Source organism: Helianthus annuus, chromosome 15, assembly GCF_002127325.2.
Source record: "Helianthus annuus cultivar XRQ/B chromosome 15, HanXRQr2.0-SUNRISE, whole genome shotgun sequence".
Lineage (NCBI taxonomy): Eukaryota > Viridiplantae > Streptophyta > Magnoliopsida > Asterales > Asteraceae > Helianthus > Helianthus annuus.
In genome coordinates, this window is record NC_035447.2 from 35,295,836 (window position 1) to 35,320,595 (window position 24,760).

Consider the following 24,760-nt stretch of genomic DNA (forward strand, 5'->3'; position numbering starts at 1 on the left):
CCGCCACCCCCAAATCAGTGTTCGGTGACACCCCAAACGGTGAATACTCACCGAAAAAAGAAGAGAAGAGATAGAGGAGAGAGAGGCTTAGTGGTGGGCTTACCCTTTTTCAACCAATCACAATTAAAAGAAATGTTTACCACTCTCCATGTATTTGAGCACCCTAGTGTTTGAGTGCAAATTGAGGAGTGAATGAGGATGTTGGCATGAGGGCATGATATTATTGATTAAAAAAAAGTTTACCACTCCCTATTTTGGGAATACCCCTTCCACCCTAATGGGTTGATACTTTATAATGTGACAGTAAAAACAAATTAGCCATTACACATAGGGCTGTAAATGAACCGAACGAACACGAACAAGGCCATGTTCGTGTTCGTTCGTTAAGGAAATTAACATGTTCGCGAACTGTTCACGAACGCATACCGAACATAAGTTTATGTTCGTGTTCGTTCGTTAAGGAAATTCAGTTGTTCACAAACAGTTCGTGAACATTGGTCTCGTACACAAATGAACACAAGCAAATAAAAACGAATGCAAACGAGTATTTAAATTGAAAATATAAAATAAAAACATTGTTATCCTTAAACATTGTTACTAGATAAATAGAACCATCAAATGATAAATCAAAACACAAGAACTCTACTACACCACCAAACGATGAATCATGTTTAACTAACTTACACGTAATTATCCCCAAAAATGTTTTAAAATGTCCAAATTTTAGCTAACAAAGAAACACATAGGGTTTCAAGTTTCCAATATGTTTAGAAAAATGGTTTATTATTTATTATATTTTGATATAATCAAACGAACACGAACGAACGTAACCGAACATATTACCGAATGTTCACGAACGTAGTCGAACGAACAAGACCTGTGTTCGTGTTCGTTCGCTAAGCTAAACGAACGAATTTTTTTGTTCGTGTTCGTTCGTTAAGCTAATCGAACGAATATAAACGAACTTCCCACCGAACGGTTCACGAACTGTTTGCTGAACGTTCGATTCGTTTACAGCCCTAATTACACACAGCCGCCTTAAGAAAAACTATAACCAACAATATCAATAAATATGAAAAAAGATTAAAAAACAATTCAAAACCCTAATGGGTTAGTTAGGCTGTAAAGAAATTATATACATAGATTAATGGGTTAGTTAGGCTGTAAAGAAATTATATACATAGATGGGGAATATGAGATACACTTTAGGAGTTTTGAGTGGGAAGGACTTCTTTATAATCTCATCCTACCACTATATATCATGTGTAGAACGACTAAGAGTAAAATAAAGAAAACCATGGGTGCCTATGAAAGCACTGCAAGGTCAAATGGAACGAAGGAGGAGGAGGAGGATGAGGCGATGATGAGGCTCATAGCATCAGCTATGTTCGGAGCTGTGGCTATTTGGGGCGCTGCTAAAATGGTCGACAACACAGACACCCAAGAAAGAAACCGTCAGTCGTTGGTTAATTCTAGTTTCATAAGACCAGAGGGCTTAAACCAACGTAGCATATGGTCTCCTCCTCCTCGAGGTCGCTTCAAAATGAACACAGATGGCGCATGCCGTCCCACACCCGTAGGAATAATGCTTTCACGAGATTGTGTCGTCCAACGGGGACCAAGTGGGTATGGAGGAATCCTTCGAGATCATAATGGCAAATGGATTCGAGGTTTTATAGGGTTCATTGGTGTGGCTGATTGTCTTACATCTGAGCTTCATGGTATTCTTAAAGGGTTAGAGATTTTAGATGAATTTGACCTCAAAGGAGCCATTCTTGAAACCGACAGTCAGGCTGCATACGAGTGGGTCACTCGACAGGGCGTTATCCGTGGCAAAAGTGAAATCATCCATGCATGCTGGTCTACCATCATGGAGTGCAGGCAACTCATTCGCAAGAATTACATAGATGTCAGCCTTGTTCCGGGAGAAAAGGCCAACCGGTGTGCGGATAAGCTCGCCGATATGGCCATTGAAGCAAGATATAAGTATTTGGAAATCAAATATCCTCCTCCTGATTTAAAGTATCTTGTTGAAAAAGATGCTAAATTTGTGTAATGGTTAAGGATTCCGATCGTACCCATGGTTCTTGGTTTCTCCTCCACTATATATTCTGGTTAATAATAATACCTCTAAGGACAGGTTTATGTTTGCTAGTTCTAAAGATGGGTTATGATCATTATGGCACCCTTCGTATGTTTAATAAATCTACTACTTGTTTCCTCTTTGAATCTGATTAATCTTGCATCTAATTCATCTTTTAGGCCTGTTTATTTTTCTACGTTGATTTGGAATCCAAAGAAAGCACTATCCCTAAAGTTAACTTTCACTATAATTTTATAACAAAAAGTATACTAGCAGTTTTCAGTGACTTTCACTAAGGTGATGTGGTATAAAGGCATCAGGGGTTTTATCACGTCATATCAGCGTCATATATACGTTACGTAGATAGAGGCTTTATAGCTAACATCCATACAATGGGATAAAGCCCCTTACCTATTAAAAAAGAAAAAAGAAAGAAAAGTGTGATTGGCTCTTAAAAAGTAGCCTCCACATGTGCAACCCTTAACGCTCGCCAAACCCATGGCGAAGCTATCTTTGACGCCCCCTTTGGCATCCAAAAAATGAGAATAGGAACGCTATTGAGGGTGATTTGGCAAAGACGCGAGACCACACCATATGATCTAAGTGTTCATAAAGTAATCTTTTGCTGCTTTCGTTATTCGTTCTACTTATTGATAGTGATATAAAATAATAAATTTTTAACAGTTTTTTTAATCACCTTAACATTAACAATTCACATTGTATTCTTTATCCCTATCTATATAATTACACTAAAAACACTATTTTTCTCTCTTCATTTCAATTATATAATATTTTTTATACTTTTTCTCTCTCCTTCTCTCACAAAAACTTTTCCCTCTCCTTCATTCACAACTATACTAGAAAATGACACACAACCATTCCTTCTAATATAACAAGCACACTCACATAAATATAAGCTGACACATTCTAAATGCTCTTACAACAAACAAAGTTGTTAATTAATCAATATATACAAAACATTTCATAACACTAACACCACACGGTGTGGGCGTCGTTCCTTGGCGTCATTGCCAGTCAGCACGCCCACCTTCCCACACCGTCCCCTGTGTTGTGCATGGCTTTGTTGTTTGGGCGAGAGATATTCCACCAGCGTGGAGGGCTCACACAAGTCGACGTGGAACTTGGTTATTGGTTGCTTCAAACTCGTCATTCAACGGCTAGTTTGACCTTTAAAAAAACACCTATATATAATAACATATTTCACACCATTTTTTAAAAATCACACACTCAATCATCCTTTATCTCTTCTCAACTACCTATTCTCTGCCATTTTTTACAAAAAATTTTTAAAAAAATGGAAGGCTCAAATTCTTCACCTTCATCTTCTACATCGTCGTCTGGGCTTGACGATTTAATTTTATTATCATCAGATGACGAGAGACTAGTACTCATAATTTCAACGGTTCAAAAGGTGGCTCAAACTGTAATGGAAGACGAAGGGTGCTCCTCAGAACCCAAGAGGAGAAAATACATAGTACGTGACCGAGTCACCGCACATGAGTTATTGGTAAGTGATCATTTTCACCAAACCTTACTTATGATGATAGTACTTTTAGGCGTCGATTTCGTATGAGCCGTGACTTTTTTCTTAGAATATCATACGATTTATCAAGTAAATATGAATTTTTTCGACAAATAAAGGATGCGCGTGGTCGTCTAGGATTTAACACAATGCAAAAAGTCACGGCCGTGCTTAGACAATTGGCTTATGCGACAACTTTCGACATTATAGATGAATTTTCAGAACGGGCGGCGAGCGAAGGTCTCCGTTATTTTTGTAAATGTGTCATTGAACTATATTTAAAAAAATATTTGAGAAAACTGACATTTGGTGACATACAACAACTTTTGGAGGCCTATGAAGAGCGACATGGTTTCCCTAGGATGATCGGTAGTTTAGATTGTATGCAATGGGAGTGGGAAAATTGTCCAACATCGTGGGCTGAGCAACACAGTAATGGATTTCATTAAAAACCGACTATGATGCTTGAAGTGGATGCATCTCAAGATCTTTGGATTTAGCATGCATTCTTTGGTATGCCTGCCGGAAATAATGATTTAAATATTCTTAATCAATCACACATTTACAACGACTATATGAACAGTGTTAGACGAAAAGGTTCTTTTCATGTTAACGGTGCGGAGTACAAATACAATTATTATCTAATGGGCGGTATTTACCCGGATTGGGCCGTGTTTGTAAAATCATTTACACGGAGAATAACGTTGAACGAAAAGAAACTAAGTTTAATGGGCTCAAATGGGGGCATGAAAAAACGTCGAACAAGCATTTGGTTTTTTGCAATCAAGATGACATATTTTGAAGGTGTCGTGTAGAATTATGGAAAAAGCAAGAATTCGAAATGTGATGTACGCGTGCGTTATTTTTCATAACATGATTTTAGAGGATGAGGGACGCGCAATTTGCGAGTATTATGAGGAGACGAGTGAACTAAGCATCGTAGAATTAAGTGATCAAGAAAAGAAGCGAACTTGGTTGAAATTAAACATGATACAACACATCACACCCTTCGAGCGGATTTGGTTGAACACATTTGGAACCTTCCGCGATTAGACTTTGACGAAGACGAAGAGGATGATTGAAGTTTATGTAATTCTTTTTTTAAGTTTATGTAATTTTTTTTAAATTTATGTAATTTTTTTATTTTTATTTTATGTAACTTAAATTTTATGTGGTTTTTAAAATTTATGTTTTTTATTCACTTACTATTAATGTTCTTAAATTAAATTTAATTGATTTTATATAATTTTTAAATAGAAAAGAATAATATTAAATAAGAGTCACATGTCGAATAATGCCCATCTTCCACGCCCTTCCAACACCCCCCCCCCCTCTTTTTTCCACCACACCACTTTTCTGACTCGTGCTTACGTGTCGTCCACCTGTCGCATAACGCCCATTTTTCAAGTCCCTCCACACCGTGTGGTCTAAGAGTGGATGGTGTCATCCTAATTTTCTCGGTTTTCCGTGTATGACACGTCAGGCCACATCAGTGTTTTTCAGTTTTTGATTTCCTTAAATTGCATGGTGTCGTGCCATATTTCCCCAAAATCAAATTATATTCATTTAATTTAATCTTTAAAACAATTTATATATTTAGATGTTTTAATTATAAATAAAAATAAAAGAAAAAAACAAACACACACATCAAATACATACACACATAAACCTGAAAACAAAAAAAAAAAAAAAAGAAAAAAAAAACAAACACTTCTCACCGATAATTAGTGAGAAGTCCCCATTCACCGGGGTAAAAAAAGACACCGGGTCCCGGGGTGGTGTTTTCGGACGGGTTCGGTCTTCATCGGCCCTTCCCCGACCCCACACTATTCACCCTAAGATGAAACAAATCAAAATTCCATTATGGTATCGTAGCAAATCCATCATGACACTGGTACTGATTGAAGGAATCTTCCCTTATATTTCAATACCACAAGTTTACGGGAAGGGAAGGGACGTGATTGATTCACCGATCATTCGGTTCAATCATCACATACCCCAATTCTTTATGTAACCAATCATCTCATGTTAAACAATTCTTTTTTCTTTTTACTTTTAATAATAAATTAGTTGTCTGTTGAGTGGGAAGAAATATTGAGACCCCTATTTGGGGGAGAAAATGATGGACTTGAAATATGGTGATTTGACGATGTGAAAGACTTTTGAGATGGATGAAAATAAAAGTATTGATAGGCCCATTGATAGGTCGTTCTTTTTTGTTTTTCTTCTCTTTTTATGTGGATTAAAATCTCAAATAATGAGTGTGTCAAAAGACATGGATCAACCAAGAAACTCTTTATTATTTATTACAAAGAAAATCAACTCTTACACAGAATCAATCAAACAGAATATAAACTCTCACACAATCTCACATGCAGACTATTAACACGATGATCTGCCACTTACTACGATAGATCTGACAAACGTAAACAAGATTTCAACAAGAAATCTAACAGATCTAACAATAAAGTGTAAACCCTAAGTGAGAGAATGAGATGAAGACCCAGAGTATTCTGGAGTCATAGAGAGAGAAAGTATGATTCGAGCGACTGATGTTGATTATGATCTCTCTGTATATCTCAAAGACCTGAGACGAGAAGCCTTTTTAATATTGCCCAATTGAGATATATCCGGGTTGTTATAACAACCCGGCTTCAGCCCAGCTTCAGCCCTTCAACTCTCCTCAGCCCAATAACCAGCCACAAGCAGTCCAATAAGCCCAGTTAACATGTGACAAACATATTAAAAACGTAATTAGAACTGTTATTGTAATAGTGGTATTAGAAATAATACATAAGTGTAAGGTATTAAATTGTTAATGTTAAATCCTTTAACATTTTAACACCCCCCCACAATTTAATACCCAAGTTGGCAAAACATTTAGTCATATGGAAGAGAGAGATCGTCATCAGATGTGTAACCAAAAAAAAAAACATAACAGCCTAAATACTTTGTCATAGATGTGTTTGACATATAAATGAGTTTTATCTGACCAATAAACAACTCTCAACAATCTAATAGGTAATCGAACAAACATACCCAAACCCTAGAAACGAATCAAAGAGAGACTGCATAACAACCCTAACACTAATGTAGGAAAACCATTGAGAGAGAAGACCGAGACTACATCGGACAACATATTCCATAGCCAAAAACCTCATACGAGAACCACTAAGGCTGTAAAGAGTCACAAAACAATATGAACATACATCTCAATAACAAATATGTGAATCATACATTTCAGCTGTGACAAGATTGCAAAACTAGACAATTGTGACATGAGACAATAACAACTCAAAAAACACAAGATCTAAACGCAATTGTACCCAAACCAAAGATTTTATTCCTAAACGAATCAAATCAATTTACAAATATAACATAAAAACACTCAAAACTCTCACTTGATTATCAACACGATAACAAGACTAGAAACTAATTTTATTACCCAAAATTGATTTTCAGAAACAAGATTTACAGTACAACACTAATCAACTACGCTCAACCCAGAGAGATTATCAAAGGAATCACACAAACTAATACAGATCTATACTATAAGCCTTTGATTCAACGAGAATCAAGACCTTAACAGTAGAAAACCCTATATCGCAGTTGAGAGAGAGAGAGAGAGAGAGAGAGAGAGAAACCAGTTGAGAGTAAAAAGAAACTAATAGGAACACTCACAAATCTTGGTACACGATGAATCAAGACAAGACAAAGAGGAAAAACAAGATATATTCACAAACACCACAAATCACATAATCACATGACACACAACAAAACCAGATGTACATATAAAGTCATTTTGAAATTTAGTATCAAAAAAATCATTTGAAATGCAAAAAAACTTTATTTAGACCAGAACACACTCACAAAACAACACTGAAGATCTTTACAGAAACGCTACGGATTAGACTACAAAAACCTACAAGATCTAATGAGTTCAACATACAAAAAAACCTTAGATCGCAGATTTACTCTAGAGACTTCTAAAGAAAACACAGTGAAGGTGAACGTAACTGATCTAATACTCTAACAAATCATTAACACAACGATCTGTCAACAAAGACAACACCAGATCTAAGAGATTGGCTACACAATACACCCTAGATCTACGATGTGCCTCACAACAAACAATGAATCACACAATTCAACAAACAAGTCTGCATATAACACGAAGCACACACTTCTATACCAGACCACAAGTATATCCTACACAAACTCTGGCAAAATACAAAATCTCATGAATTTACAACCAGAAAATTATCTCTTACACAAGAGAAAAAATACAAGACTATCATCACAAGCATCAATCATGTAAAGAACAAGTCTATATAAAACCAGATCAACAACACGAAGAACGGATAGAAACCAACACTACGATCTAATGGGACTAGACTCAACAACACAAAGAATCTACAAACGACCCTAGACCAGTGAGAAAAGAAAAACAAACATCACCTAGACCAGTGAACTAACATCACTACGATCAGCGATGAAGTTTCCAAAAAACGAATAAGAAACAAATAAGATCACCAACATGATAATCTCACACAAACCTCACTACGATCGGACTCAAAACATGAAGAAACCTAGACCAGTGAGATAAAGGCATACACTATCGAAGAATACATCTTCAAGATAACATACCTTTACAAGAAAAAACAACCACATGCAAAAAACATAAAAGGTTGTCAAACATATTCAAATATAATCTTGACAATGCTACTGGTTAAACTACGATAACCACACGGTTCAACTAACCACACAAACAAGATTACACAAACAACATGCAGGTCACACAACCATCATGATACGATCAAAAACAATCTTGATAAACAATGTCTATTTCAAATATATCTTTAATCAACCAATGAACTTTAGATTCACTGTTGACAAAGAATGCACAACAAATTCCACACGACACATCAAAAAAATTTGTATGCATCACTGACAAGTGACAAGTACAATCATACAACATATTAGAATAAAAATTTGTATGCATCACTGACAAGTGACAAGTACAATCATACAACATATTAGAATAAAAAGTATCATATGATTGCATAACAGAATCAGATAACCATCTGATAACATATAAAGTCAAATGACTATAAAATTTAGAACCAAGTAAAAAAAAACAATACTTGTGAAGAAACTAAAACAAATTTTACTTGATCAAAAAACTTTTACAACTTTACAAAATGCATATCAAACTTTGTAAAGAACTTAAAGATTAATTTTAATTAATCAAAACCTTTTACAACTTCACAATTTCTGAACCACATAATACGAATCACAAGATTCAAAACCAAGTCTGAAAAAGAAGAATTACACAACTCTACATCAGACAACAGTTACAGCCTAAACAAATTCCGATAATCCACAAAATTACATGATTTTAAGACCTGAAAATATCTCTTACACAAGAGACAACAGAAGGCTATAACACCATTCAAGAAACAACACTTTAAAATCACAACTTTTCTTTAGTGATCATCCACCAAAAAAGTAGACAAAAAAAAAACAGTTTACCAGATCAAACCAGACCAAAAAAAAAAAAAACCATTTAAAACACCCAACAAAATTAGATAATTCACACTTGGATCATCAACATGACGATTCATTCTTACACATCACCCAAACTAACAGGTAAACAAACCAATATATGCGCAAACCCTATACCGATTATGGAAAAGAGACTTATGAGTGATAAAAGATGCTAGACTTTCACTTTTATTTGTTAAAGTATAGCTTTCTTAAAATCACTAATCCAACACATTTTTCTTCCAAACAGGTTTAACCCTTTTTTTTAAACACAAATCTTTACAGGTAAACCCAAAAATTAACAAGAACTTTTTATTAATCCAGAATACAAATAACATCTAATGAAGACAAGTTCAAGACTAATAACAAGACCAAGCTAATTAGTATAACCAGCAAGACATAAGCACAAACTACAGACGAAGATGAGAGCTAAAAGCTCCAAGATGAGTGACGAGTAGCATGAATCAATTTCTTAACAAACACAAAGAGTTACTATCAAAATCGTCAAACAACCAATGACCATACAAAGACTAGAACACTATATTGCACAAATTAAAGAAATAACACGTAAGCTTGCAAGCCATATACTGGCCAAGCAAAAATTGTACACTTTAATCACAATAACAAACCCTAATAGCAAACCTGTGCCAGGGGCCAGATAGTAGGATCGTCACTCTAATGGTGCCTACCCAAGTCTTAGCACAGGAGCCAAACACAACCAGGAAAGACAATAGACAGATGCAACACAAGAATACACACAATCAAGACAACAAATCACAAAATATGCAACAGAGTGTACCCTCTCTGTGTCCCAATCAACAAACCGGCCCAACTACTCCGGCAACAATAATGCCTAATGCACGAACAAAATTAAAAAGTTGAAGAAAAGAACAACACGACCTGATGCGTATAACTCCAAGCAATCAGTCTTGTAGCCTTCACTTAGGGCTACAAGTTTCTGATAGAAGAAACAACACCAAACTGAGAGATTTTGATTTCTGTATAGCATTTCCAAGCAGAATCACCGTTGACAATTGTGATGCATTCACCCAAAATCGACCATTTATGCCCACGGCTATCTCGAACAAGAATTTCTTTCCGAGGCCTTCGAGAACAGGATGAGGCGGGGAAGCGCTCTTGCGAGGCCAGTGTATGACTCAAACATACAACCCTCTTTAAGTACGCCATATTCTACTGTTTTGCCATCCTGTTTTTTTATTTCAGCAATCATAGCCATAAACGCCTCTTCGACATTGGTGGAATTCTTGGCACTTGTTTCGAGAAACGGGATCCCGATCTCATCAGCAAAACAAAATAGGAGACATGATTTTCCAACTGCTGAATCTCCAATGAGTACAAGCTTGAACAGATAGTCGTATTCGAGATTCATCTTTGTGTGTGGAGTTGTGATCGGTTGAGTGAAAGATTTGTTGCAGGTGCCCAGCACTCGGTACATACCTCTTCTGAGAGCTCTCAACCCAATATTTATTTGGCTTCATAAACCTCAACTTACCAGCCTTCATTACACATATGAATCACCATCCTGACGAAGGTCACCACCGAGCTTGAGAGTTTGATTAGCCATGTTTGAGAGGTCCATGTGAAAACAAAGGTATCTAACAGTAAACAACAAGAACTCGAACCAAAAAAATGTATTACCAGTCAAATTTGACGATTACAACAAATCCAAGGAACTAATCGAAATACAACCGATATTAACTCTCAACTCTCAATTACAGACGATTATCAACATAATAATCATCTACTCTCACAAGATTTCACAACAAAATCACTGAAACAAGACGAATCAGCGACTAAACAACAGAAACCCTAAGTGACATTTTAGAGAGAGGAAACGAGAGAAAGAAAACCTGAACAATATCTTGACTGATTGATCGACAAGATTTGAAGGTTTGGCTTGCATTGTTGTTGGTTGCAGAGCAGGCGTACGGATGGTGAAGAACAGAGGTTTTGTCGCAGTTGCAGCGGGGGTGAAGAAGAAGAAAAGGGGGTTTCAAAACTCTAAACCCCAGATCACAAGATAATAAATTAACACAGCGGAAGAACAGGCTTTATCACAGACCAGAGCCTTGGGGCTCTGATACCATGTCAAAAGACATGGATCAACCAAGAAACTCTTTATTATTTATTACAAAGAAAATCAACTCTTACACAGAATCAATCAAACAGAATATAAACTCTCACACAATCTCACATGCAGACTATTAACACGATGATCTGCCACTTACTACGATAGATCTGACAAACGTAAACAAGATTTCAACAAGAAATCTAACAGATCTAACAATAAAGTGTAAACCCTAAGTGAGAGAATGAGATGAAGACCCAGAGTATTCTGGAGTCATAGAGAGAGAAAGTATGATTCGAGCGACTGATGTTGATTATGATCTCTCTGTATATCTCAAAGACCTGAGACGAGAAGCCTTTTTAATATTGCCCAATTGAGATATATCCGGGTTGTTATAACAACCCGGCTTCAGCCCAGCTTCAGCCCTTCAACTCTCCTCAGCCCAATAACCAGCCACAAGCAGTCCAATAAGCCCAGTTAACATGTGACAAACATATTAAAAACGTAATTAGAACTGTTATTGTAATAGTGGTATTAGAAATAATACATAAGTGTAAGGTATTAAATTGTTAATGTTAAATCCTTTAACATTTTAACAGAGTGGGACATCTCACAGATTCATTCTACCACTGTATATATCATGGATGGGTACATGCCTAAAAATATAAGAAACCATGGGTGCCTCTGAAAGCACTTCAAGGTCAAATGGAACCGAGGAGGATGAGCATCAGCAAGAAAATAACAGGCGGTCCGGTGGAAGTTCCATGGGAGCTAGGGCCTTAGCAACAGCTGCCGTCGGAGTAGGTGTCGACGCTACTATTGGCATATCTAGATTGCTTTTGGACAACACCAACACCCTAGAAAGAGTACATGTGGGCGCAGATAGTACAAAATGAACACAGATGGCGGATGTAATCTAGTACTTGGAGATCGAGGACCAGGTTGGTATGGGGCAATACTTCTCGATCATGATGGTAAGTGGGTCAAGGGTTTAGAGGATATGTTAGTCAGACTTAGGTGCTGTTTGTTTTTATCAGAGGTAAAATGTCTGCTGTCTACGGACCACATCTACAGACATCTGTAGTAGCAGAAGAGGTGGACCAAACCTCTGTAGTCTGCAAGAAGAAGACTGTTTGTTTTTTAACTTCTGCAAACTGCTAAAATAACACCAAGCAACATAATAGGAATCATAAACTATGAAAACTAACATCAAAATTCAAAAAAAAAAAAACAACCTTATAAATCTGAAAATGAACATCAAAATTAAAAAAAACTAACATGAAAAACTGAAAATTAACATCAAACAAACAAAAAATTAACATCAAACAATTTAAAAATTAACATCATAACATCAAACAATCAAAAAATTAACATCATAATGAAACTACCTTTGTGGACTATTGAACAACTTAATCATGATACCTACATTATAATTACAATAAAAAACTAAAATTAATTCACACTCACAACACATCAGTATTCACACATACTAACCTTAAAGAACACAACTTGAAAAATAAATAATTTATAAAGGTGAGTCAGTGAGGGTTAGGCCTCTTGCCATGTGGTATTGCAGCTCAGATAAAGTCGCGTAAAAGGGGATACCTTGTTGGATTAAAGTCGCATAGAAGGGGATGTGGGAAAGAGGGTTCTTCTTCTTATCGAAACAGATGCTCAAAATGAAGCTGAAAGGAAGAAAAATCAACTTAAAATGAGGCGGAGCTGACGGCAGCGGTGGAGGAAGAGAAGGGTGGTGCGAAGGTGGGGGGAAGAAGACGGCAGCGGCTGCTGCTGCTGTGGGGAAAGAAGACGGCGGCGACAGCTATTGTGGGGGAAGAAGACGGCATCGGATGTGGGAGGAGGAGGAGAGAAGTGGAGGAGGCGTGCTAGGGTTTTGTTATGTCTGTGTGTTTTGTGAGAGAAAGGTTTGAAGTGTTTAGAAGTGGGAGGTCCACATCTGTTTGGGGAAGAGGACGCGCAGACCTTTTTAAATGAAATCTTTTCTAAAAAACAAACAATCTGCATAACAAAATGGTTGCGCGTGGTCTGCGCTGCACATACAAAAGAGGCCAGGAAGCTCTTCTCGGAAAAAACAAACAATACCTTATACTCTTACATCTAAGCTTATTACAATCCAGAAAGGCCTGGAACTTCTAGATGAACTTGATCTTGAAGGAGCCATTCTTTATAAGGACAATGAACAGGCTTGTGAGTATGTCAATGTAGTGGGCGAATACAGCGGTAGAAGTGTAATCGTCCGTAAGTCCTGGCACATCCAGGGGCAAAGGGTAGTTGGTGCCCGGGGGTCCCCCCTACCCCATTATTTTTCCTAAATTGTATATCCTAAATATTTATACACTTTGTATATAAATGATGGGTAGTTTGGTAAATATATATTAACTTTTATTTGTTTAACCCTAGATTACCCACCACACCATAAACTTAATCACAACTTAATACCAAATTATCAATCATCTTCTTCCAAACTTCCCGTACTCCCGCCTGTAGCTTTCTGCGGCCATTCTTTTTCCAATTCCATCAAGACTTTTTCGGTAATAATTCTTTTATTGTTGTTGTAAATTGTTGATTACATAGATGGCATGAATTAATTTTTATTATTTATTCATTGTTTACTTTAGTCTTTAGGTCTGTAATTCGTAAATACTAAATAGACAAACAGTTGATGCCTTGGTGAATTAATGTATTATTAGTCCATGATATTAATATATCATTCATGTATTAGTCATTGATGATTACTTCAATTATTTTATATATGATATTAATATACTTTTAATGTATTAGTAGTCCATGATATTAATATAATGTTCCTATTCATTGTTTTCTTTTTGTTAGGAATTCATAGGAAAGGCGAAAATTATTCGTTCTTTTGTTTGTTATACAATATATAGTTTTTCTATGTGCAAGAATGGGTCCTTTGAATGAATGAATTTTTTTAGTTTTATTTGGGACTATTATTATTTGACCCGACCTGAATCGAATAGCCGACCGACCGACCTGAAACATAACGATAGGAAAAAAAAATTTGAGTCACATCACTTTACGCCCCTCGAAACTTTTGGTCAAGCTTCGCCACTAGGCACATCATCATCATCAATTGCAGGACTCTCGCTAAAAATAACGGAATAGTAGTTGTCAAGAACACATAATCAAGAAGTAACAAGATCTCTTTATTAACAAACCAGTCGGCACAAATTTTACCGACTAATACAAGAATCAGTCGACACAGATTGTCGACAAAGAATCTGTTGGGATTGAACCCTGCCAAAGGAACAGATAATGAAAGCCAAAACTGGAACAGAGCCGTGGATCCAGAATAAGCAGATATTTGGTTGCAAGTCTCTCCCCTTGAAAGTGGTTTCAACATCTGCTGACCTCCTATCTGCTGATCATGTAAACTGCTGACCTACAACTGCTGATCAAGTCAAAGTCTGTTGAAGAACTAAAGCTCTGCTGCTCAATCTACTGCCTTGTTTCAAGCACTACTGATCATGACAAGTACTGCTGGGTTCACAGCAGTGGAAGGATGCAGCAGCAGTTTATGTTTACTTTATGTATTGAATTGTAACATCAGTAGTTAGCATAGCAGTGTTTGTATAGGTCAGTTGTTAAGAGTTTGTTGGGAGGTTAGATGTCACTTTCATGGTGACGTCAGCTTAGATGCTCAGTAGTTTGCTAGTGCCTATAAATAGAACAGTACTCTGTACTGTTCTGTTTAGCTCATTCACCATCTTCTTCCTGCATGAACAAATACTGAGCTCGGGCTGAGGGGGAGTTTGCGAATCATACATGCATTGTAATCAAAGTTTGAAATAAATTTAATCATTTGATTCTGTGTTGAAAATGTATGATTGAAAGCATTTCTTCTGTTTGATTGTGAAAAGTTTGCTTCCATTTAATTTCCGCTACACAACTCACTCATAATTCCATCTTAATTAAAACACAAATCACCATCAATCCAAACTCAGATCCTAACAATTGGTATCAGAGCTTGGACAGTCAAATTTGAGTTAACAATCATTTTGACGTAAATAGTTCAGCTCGAAATAGTTGATACTGATAGTTTGTTCGTCTTGTTGAAAAACAGAGCAAGGTTTAATCACCGATAAAGTTGATTAATCAGTACCTGTAAAACAACCAGGATGTCGTCATAGTCTCAAGATGATAAGAATAACATTGGCTCGCTTTTTAAACCTCCTATGCTTAAAAGAAATGAATACAACATCTGGGAGAGAAGGATGTGTCACATCCTTGCTCAACAGAACACTGGATGTTGGAGGTCTGTTGTTTTCGGTCCTCATGTTCCTATGGTGCCAAGTGCTGAGGACACCAAGAAGTTCGTTCCTAAACCAACTGAAAATTACACTGAATCTGATTTTCAGAAGTTCGAACTTGATGCCAAAGCATTTAGCATCATAGCCTCTGCACTACCCAATGAAATCTATGCTGGGCTGTTACATTGTAACAGTGCCAAAGAATTGTGGGATGCATTGAAGGAACAATTTGGGGGAACGGAGGAGGTTATTGAAAACAACAGGGAAATTCTGAATCAGCAGTATGAAACATTTTCTCATCAAAGGGGAGTCACTAATACAACAATTTGAACGTTTCAGTTGTCTCATTAGTGAACTAAGGCTTGTTAAAGTTACATTTCCAAATGCAACTCAAAATAGCAGGTTCCTTAGATCATTGCCCGAAAAATGGGACACAATTGCCTTTGTCACCAGGAATTCAGCTAAGTTCAAAGATCTGACCCTGACCCAACTCCATGGAAGACTCCTGACCTATGAAAGGGAGTTAAACCAGAAAAGGAAGTTGCAAGAGTCTGGAAAAGTTGCTGATGACTATTCATTTGGCAGCACAACTCTATTTGGTCAGGAAGAATCTAGCAGCAGCAGTAAGGATCAGAGTTATGATCATTTTATTGACATAACTGCTGGTGGTAATTTTAACAACTCTGATTCTCACTCTGCAAATTATGCTTTCACTGCAAAAACTGAAAACCAGATGTCAGATAACTTATGCTTTGAACTAAATAATTTGCAACATTTTGATCCCACTGACTTAGAGGAGATGGACATTTTGCATCAATTGGCTTTGCTTAGTGTTAGAACAAGCAAATTCTACAAAAGAACAGGGAGAAAATTCCCAGGGCTTCATGGGAATTTAAGGGTGGGGTTGGATAAGTCAAAAATCAAGTGTTACAGGTGTAATAGGCTAGGTCATTTTGCTAGGGAATGTAGGAGTCAAACCACTTGTCCCATAATCACTCACCCTGGCTCAAACCCTAGACCACAACAACAAAACACTGTGCACTATACCTAATATGCCCCTGCAGCACATGTTAACACTGCTCATTATGCTGCAACCCCTGTGCCTATGCATTATGTTCAAACCACTGTTCCACAAATTCAGTATGTTCAGGCCACTGTTCCTTAGGCACAGGTGCAACCAGTTGCACCTCAACAAGCTGCTCCAACAGTGGTTCAACCAGATCAGCAAAGCTTTTTCACACAAAGCTTTGTTGATTGGAGCAGCATGCCTGAAGAACTTGGTGATGAAAATTTTGCTCTCTATGCCTCTAATGATACTTTTGATGATGAATTTTGTTTGATGGCATTAGAGTCAATACCAGAAGGGATAGAAACTGAAGGTGAACAGCTAAGTGCTGAAACAGTGGATGAAGTTGCTGAAGCAGTGGTTACTGCAATTGCTGGTGAACTACTGCTGGAAGAAAATTCAGAAACCTTGCTTGAACCACTGTCTGACCCCTGGTCCAAAGAAGACAAAAAGGAAGAAGAAAAGAAGAGAGCTGATGAAGAAGGTGATCATCAATATGACTGTGCCATGATGGCTGCTGCTAAGGTATCACCTCAAGTTCTTGAAAAACTGTGTTCAGACAAATGTATTATTGCATTTGCTAACATCAAAGAGGTAAATGAAAACCTTAGGAATAAAATCTTATATGATGAAGTCAAATTTGAAAAGTCATTAAAAGAACTTAGAAACAAATTGGCTGAAAAAGATAAAGAGATCAGCAGTCTAAAAGAAGAGCAAAGAATAACCAAAACTCAACTCCAAACTATGGTAGAAAAATACCAAGTTTGCAAAAAGGAGTTGGAGTCTACCCAGATCACCTGTGAAAGATGGGTAGAATCTTGTAAAGGGTATGGGGTTATGCTTGAGAAACAACTTAAAAGCAATGTCAAGTTTGGTATAGGACATAGAAAATATGATGATCTTGTAAACACTGCTGCAATACAAGCTGTTTCTTCTGAAATCATATCAACCAACAAAAGTGGCCAAGAAGTTAAAATAACTGACAAACTTGGTAACAAAATTACTCTGGAAAGCTCTGTGGGATCTTCAACTTTTGAAGAGATTGAGAAATACCAATTTAAACCCACATGGTCTGATGAGGGTGACATCCCAGAAAACTTCAAACCAATGGATTTCACAACCACTGATGGTGTAAAAGCTCCAAAAGCAAGGGTCATTCCTATCAAAGATATCCCAACAGAGGTTCAAAACTCTGTTGCAAAGGAATCTGAGAAAAGGAAGAAAAGAGAAAAGATTAAAAACCTGTTTTGTGATTTTTGTGAAAAGAGGAATCATCTAACAAAAGATTGTTTTCATCTAAAAGCACATGATCTAAACAAAACAAATGTCATTGTTCCTGCTGAAAGCTGCACCATCTGTGGTAAAAATAACCACAAACTAAGGAATGTGTGTATCTCAAAAACTTTGATGAGAAGAAGAAAGAATACACTGCAAAAACATCCTTAAGTTCATCAGCATCATCTGTTAAATTCACCAAGAAACAATCACTGTTTGTCCCTGTCCAAACTGCTGTCACAAAACAGCTGAACCAAACATCTGTTCAAAGGGATGTACAGGTGACTGATGCTCCTCCGGCCAATCATTTCAGAAAAGGCAAGGACAAAGTATCATACCAAAGAATTCCACACGTTTATGAGGCTTACAAAAAGCCCTATAAACCAAGAGTGAACAAGCATCCTTTTGGTTATCAACAGATGATGGGTCAAGACCCCCAACAGTGGTTAGAGAAAAACATTCTCAAAAATGTTCAAACCCCTGTGCTAACCACTGTCCATACATCTGCATCCATCCCAGACACTGTTGAGACCCCATCCAAAGCCCTGTTGGCTTTGGAGACCTTTATGAACTAATCCTTTTACTTCATATGCAGGGAGCTTCTGCATGCTTAGATAGTCTTTGGTATGTAGATAGTGGAGGCTCCAGGCACATGACAGGATGTAAAGCCCTTCTTCAAGATTTCAAAATTCATGGAGGGGGTGATATATCTTTTGGTAATAATAGTAAAGGAAAAGTTCTGGGGTCTGGTACAGTAAAGTCTGGAAATGTAAAATTTGAAAATGTCAATCTTATAGACAATCTAAAATTCAACCTCCTGAGTGTGTCTCATGATGTATTGCAAAATACATCTTTTATTCGTGTAAAGTTTGTATAGTTTTCGTTATATTTAGTTTTTTTTTTCGTTAGAATATGCATGCTATTGATTAAATCATGTTTCGCAGGTCTTGATGCTTAAATTTGCGGGAAACCAAGTAAAATGAGTTAAAAGATTGATGCACCAAGTCTTGGAGCATGTTGGAAAGGTCGAGGAGTTGAAATAGAGTTAAAGAGCTGAAAAATCACTCTCTGGCACCCTATCACCCACTAAGCAAGTCTGTGGCACCAGGCGAGAGACTGAAGGTAGTACATGAGCTGAAAAACAAGGTGGCACCCCACCACCCAGTCCCTGATTTTGTGGCGCCCAGCCAGAAGCTTCTGGCTGGCAATTATTACGAATTTAATAAGGGTTTTTTATGGGAAGTCATATATAATCATCCTAAACTTGGGATAAAACCCTAATTCGACTTTGGGGACTTCTTGGGCGATTGTTGAGCATTCTTGGAGCGTTTTTGGAGATTTTGAAGCCTAGGAATCATCGGTACGAGTTCGGGGAAGAAGACTTGAAGATCTAATCGGGTTTTCTAGTTCTTTATTCTTGACTTTTCTTACGAAACTTGTTATGATGAATTCATGTTTTGACATCTTTGAATTGTTTTCACGTTTTATGATGCTTGGCTAAACTTATAAACCGCCTAGACTTGATGAATGGATTAATTTAAAGTTTTTACCGTTTATGTTATTTGCATAATTGTTATGGATTAATTGTGATTTGTAAAAAGTTTGATTTAATGATTTGATGTGTATGCGTACTTTGAATTGGTTTATTATTATTACTTGCTTCATATGATTCTTAGTGACGGTCTATATCACAACATAGAGTCATATTAGGGTTTAGGATTTCGGTGAGTGTCTATATCACGTTAGAAAACCTTAACTCTTTAGGGAGAATTGGCCAATAACCCCTAGAAGTAACTGATAATAATTTACTAAGTCTCAGTGTTCTACTAGTCCTAATACCTGGAAAGTGAGGGGCTATTGGTAGGTCTTACCCGGTGAATTGCTTTAGATAGTCCTTGGAAAAGGTCATGTCTTGGTTTACCTGTCGGTCTTATTAGTCTATCAAGTCAAATTAATTACTTCAAACTACCCTAGATCTATGATTGGAAAAGAGTAGGTCAACATTAGGGTACTTACACAATAATTAGACAACTGGAAAGGCGTCTAATAACCGGTAAGATTAACGGCCTAGGTAGTTCCACAGGTTTCTCCTTGAGAAGGGTCGAGGGGCCTCGATGGTTCTTAATAGGTTTAGTACTTTAAGATCCCGGTTCCATAACTCGTGCACTTAACTTAATCGGTAATCTCTTAAAAACAATCCAGGATTCTTGTCTAGGTGGTCTCGTTCTCATATAAGAAAAGTCCTCAGTCTTTATTCGTCTTTAGTCTAGTTCTAGTTTAATTTAGTAGTTTAATATAGATTTTCTTAGTTTCCGTAACCCCCCCCCCCCAAAAAAAAAACAATTAAAGCAAGTTAAGTCGTGTCTGTCAGTGTCTGTTAGAGTCTAATTTGCGTGATACATAGAGTCCTGTGGTTCGATATCCGGACTTCCTAGGTTATACTACATTGATCGGTACACTTGCCGATTGTGTGGTTTTAGGTCGAGTCTAGAATTAAAACTTTTTAGTGTCTAGCTTAGAGAGTCTAATTTAGTTAATTTTTATAGTCTGTTTAGCACACATCATCTCAAATGAGTGATAAAGGGTTTGGCTCATTTTTCACTAAGGATTATTGTAGGATTGTTGGACCAGAAATGGTTAATAAGATTGAAACAATAATCAAGAAAGGCACAACTAAACTTGTTGCTCAAAGAAGTGGCAATGTTTATGTTGTTGACATGTCAAAAGAATGTCCCAGAGCTGATGCCTGTCTGTTCTCAGCTGCCTCTAACAAAGAGACAAAACTTTGGCACAGAAGACTGGGGCACACTAATCTCAAAACCATCACTGAAATCTCAAAAAATGGCCTTGTGAGAGGCTTACCACAAAAAATGTTTTCATGTCCTGAGCATTGTGTTTCCTGTTTAAAAGGAAAACAACATAAAAGCTCTTTCAAAGCCATTGAAGAGTCCAAAACAACCTAGTGTTTGCAAATGCTGCACATGGATTTGTTTGGCACAGTGCAAGTCATGAGTCTCAAAAAGAAGAGATATTGTTTGGTTATTGTTGATGACTTCTCTAGGTTTACATAGACCTTCTTTTTACACTCAAAAGATGAGACTGCAAGCATTTTGCAAGACTTTGTGACACAGGTTGAAAAGCAATTTGACCTTCCAGTAAAAGTCTTCAGGAGTGGCAATGGCACAGAATTCAAAAATAAGGAGTTGGATGCCTTCTGTGTGAAGAAAGGGATTGTAAGGCAGTACAACATCCCTAGAACACCAGAGCAGAATGGGGTTGTTGAAAGGAAGAACAGAACATTGATTGAGGCTGCCAGAACTATGCTTGCAGATTCAGGTTTGCCATTAACTTTTTGGGCAGAGGCAGTAAATACTGCTTGCTATGTCCAAAACAGAGTTTTGATCAACCCCAGGCACAAAAAGACTGCTTATGAAAATCTGTATAAAATTAAGCCATTAATCTCATATTTCAAAATTTTCGGTTGCCCATGTTTCATTTTAAACTTAAAAGATTGTATCTCAAAGTTTGCAGCCAAAATTGATATGGGATACCACCTGGGATACTCAACCACTGCTAAGGCCTACAAAGTGTTCAACACACGGACCAAAGCAGTGGAAGAGACTTTGAATGTAAAGTTCAATGAACTTTCATCAATGAAAATCCCTGCAAACCCTGCAGAACTGTTTGATCTTGAAAAATTCACTTTTTAAAATACTGCTGTCAAGACTAACAGTGCAGGTCCATCAGAAAAGTCATCACCAGACTATGGGTATGAGATCATCATTCCTCAACAAAAGTCTGCCACAATGGGAAGAGCAGCAGATGTCCAAAACAGTTGTCAAAGCTCAACCAGTGCTACCTCAACAATTGTTGACCAAAGTAGCCCACTAACCACTGCTTCCACATCATCAAACACTGCTGACAAAAGTCCTCAAACAGTGGATCAAAGTCAGCAGGTGTCCACATCTTTACCACCTATGCCACCACCTTTTGAAGCCACTGCTGGGTCATCAAAGTCACTAGCAGTGGTTAGCTCAGATGATACACATCTGCAGCCTTCACCACTCAATGCTATTGATGTGTGTAAAATGCAACATATAAAACACATCAATTAAGGCATAAAACTAACCCTTTTTAAGTACTAATGTTGGAAAAAGAGTGTTTTTGTCTTCCTTTTGTATTTTCAGGATGAAATGAGCTCAAAATCACAAAAGAAGCAAAAAGACCACTAATTCTACCATAAATACAAGAAAAGGAACAAAAGTAAAATGCCCGGACCCTCAACGGCACCTCCCAAGACAAAGAGAAGAGAACAGAAGTCTGAACACGCCCCGTGTCCAGTGAACACGGGGGCGTGCCCAGGAAGCAGCAGAAAAGACAAACCAGTAGAAGCTTCCATTGCTCACCACGGGGCCGTGCCCAGCGGACACGGGGGCGTGTTGAAAGTACAGCAGGCGCATTAATTGTAATTCGCAATTACAATTAATGAAGAGAGAGAATGTCAGACGGGCACGGGGCCGTGTCCAGCGGACACGGGGCCGTGTCCAGCGTTCTGTTCAGCCTATAAATAGAGGAGCTTGGTTTCATTCTCTCTCATCCCTTGGCACACCACCTCTCTCACACTTCATCCACCACCCATGATCACCATAACACCATCATCCACCACCATCATCCATTGTCCATCATAGAGTGTGTGAGTCGTCTCGGGATCCAAGATTGATCGTAAGAGTTCTTGACAATCAAGGCCATGTTTGCCTAAGTCTCTTACATCACTTGGTGAAGACAAGTGTTTAGTATAATACTTTTTATTTTTAATCTTTTGCACTTTTTATTTGGTTTTGTATTAATGACTTTAATAACTAGTTACTTATGTTGAAGGTGATCTTTCCTTATCGTTTGTCCGTGGTGTCTTGGCATTATTTTACTGTCTATATAAAATAAAAGATTTTCACCATTCATATCTCCACGGTCTATATGGAGGTATGTTGGCTACCTGGTCGGGGGTTAAGGGAACGGTTTGGTAAAGGTCTTGCCCTTGTTCAGCGTTTAGAGGTCCTGCTTGGGACCTGGGTCAAATTTAGTAGGATCTCCTTCAATGCCCATAGGTATTGGATGGCGGGGATCCAAACTCTTTGACCCCCTCATAAGCTAACTACTATTAATACTATAACCCGGCTATTTAGGACTGTATCCCTGCTGACTCAGACTACTTAGCCGAGGGTAACGTCACCGCCAAAAGCGGGGCCTACCATAATTTGCATTAATAACTTAATTCATTATCTTTCAATAATCCGACCCTTTAGGATTGTATCCTTGCTGACTCAAACTACTGGGTTGAGGGTAACGTCGCCTTCAAAAGAGGGGCCTACTACAATAACTAAGATAATCTCTTAAACAAGTGCAAAAGTGCGAAAATAATCAAAGGTTATACTAATACACGTGTCGGATCCAAGTGATTCATCTTGTCTATCTGTTTTTATTTATTTTATTTTTCAGCATTTAGTTAGTTTTTATTTTTCTTAGTTTAAAACATTTTTCTAACTTTTTGATTTGATTAGACGTTGAGGATAAACCGGTATTAAAAGCTCTTGTGTCCTTGGACGACCTCGGTATCTTACCAACACTATACTACGTCCACGATGGGTGCACTTGCCCATATGTGTGCTTAGTGTTAGTAAATATCGTGTTTTATAAATTTAAAACTTGGCTAAAAGTGTAAAAAGGGCTTAAATAAACATCTAAAAACATATATACACTAACACGCATCAAGTTTTTGGCGCCGTTGCCGGGAACACAAGGATTTTAAGAAAGTTAGGAATCAACGGCCTAATCATCTTTTTATTTTTCTTTAATTTTTAGGATTTTTTTTTAGATTTTTCAGCTTCTGCAGAGCTCAGCACGGGGCCGTGCCTGGTCGGACACGGGCCGTGCTCAGCAACATTACTGGCAGTTTTTGTTTTTCAAGTTAACAGAAGGCTGACCACGGGGCCGTGTCGGTGCAACACGGGGTCGTGTCCAACTTCCAGTAACTGGGATCTGAAAAACAACCACTGTACCTCCGACCACGGGGCCGTGTTCGCTCGACACGGGGCCGTGGTGAACCTTCTGACCAACATTCTTTTCTGTTTTTATTGCAGGACTTGGAACCCGACGCCAACCTCGCGTAGTGTATGAGCTCCAGTTCCAATAAAGACATAAAGGAACCATTAGAAGAACCCGAACGCTTTCTCAGAAAAAGGTTAAAAGCCAAAAACCAAGAGAAAGTTTCGGGTGACCCACCCCCAATGGCGGACCAACGTACCCTCATGGATTACTTACGGCCCACCGTAGGTAATCTCGGCGCCGCTATCAATGCCCCGAATGTCGAAGCCAATAACTTCGAACTTCGACCGCACTTGATACAAATGCTCCAAAACTCCGCAACCTTTCACGGGCTCGCGGACGAGGATCCCCATCTACATATAACTAATTTCTTAGAAATATGTGATACATTTCGAATCAATGGAGCATCAAACGACGCCATCCGCCTTCGTATGTTTCCATTCTCACTAAAAGACCGAGCAAAAGCTTGGCTCAACACCCTCCCAGCTGGATCGGTAAACACCTGGGATGAACTAGCCCAAAAATTTCTATATAAGTATTTCCCTCCTTCCAAAACTGCTAAATTAATGGCTGAAATTAACACATACTCACAAGAGGACGGGGAATCCTTGTATGAAACTTGGGAAAGGTTCAAGGAGCTATTACGCAAGTGTCCCCATCACGGCCTCGCAATATGGCAACAAGTATCCACTTTCTACAATGGGTTGTTGCCACATACTAGGCAGACACTTGATTCTAGCTCCGGGGGACTTTTAGGTAATCGACG

The 24,760-nt window shown here is 37.9% G+C and overlaps 1 protein-coding gene across 1 annotated transcript; it reads left to right on the forward strand.

Annotated features, from left to right (window-relative positions):
• The first annotated feature begins 1,297 nt into the window (after positions 1–1,297).
• On the forward strand, positions 1,298–2,056 carry LOC110932309. Its single transcript, XM_022175653.1, has one exon. It carries the CDS (start codon positions 1,298–1,300, stop codon positions 2,054–2,056), a length of 759 nt encoding a protein of 252 aa, XP_022031345.1.
• The last annotated feature ends 22,704 nt before the right edge of the window (positions 2,057–24,760 follow it).

Bases quoted from the DNA above. Each gene is read 5' to 3' on its own strand.
- LOC110932309 (XM_022175653.1), top strand. From the start codon at position 1,298: ATGGGTGCCTATGAAAGCACTGCAAGGTCAAATGGAACGAAGGAGGAG.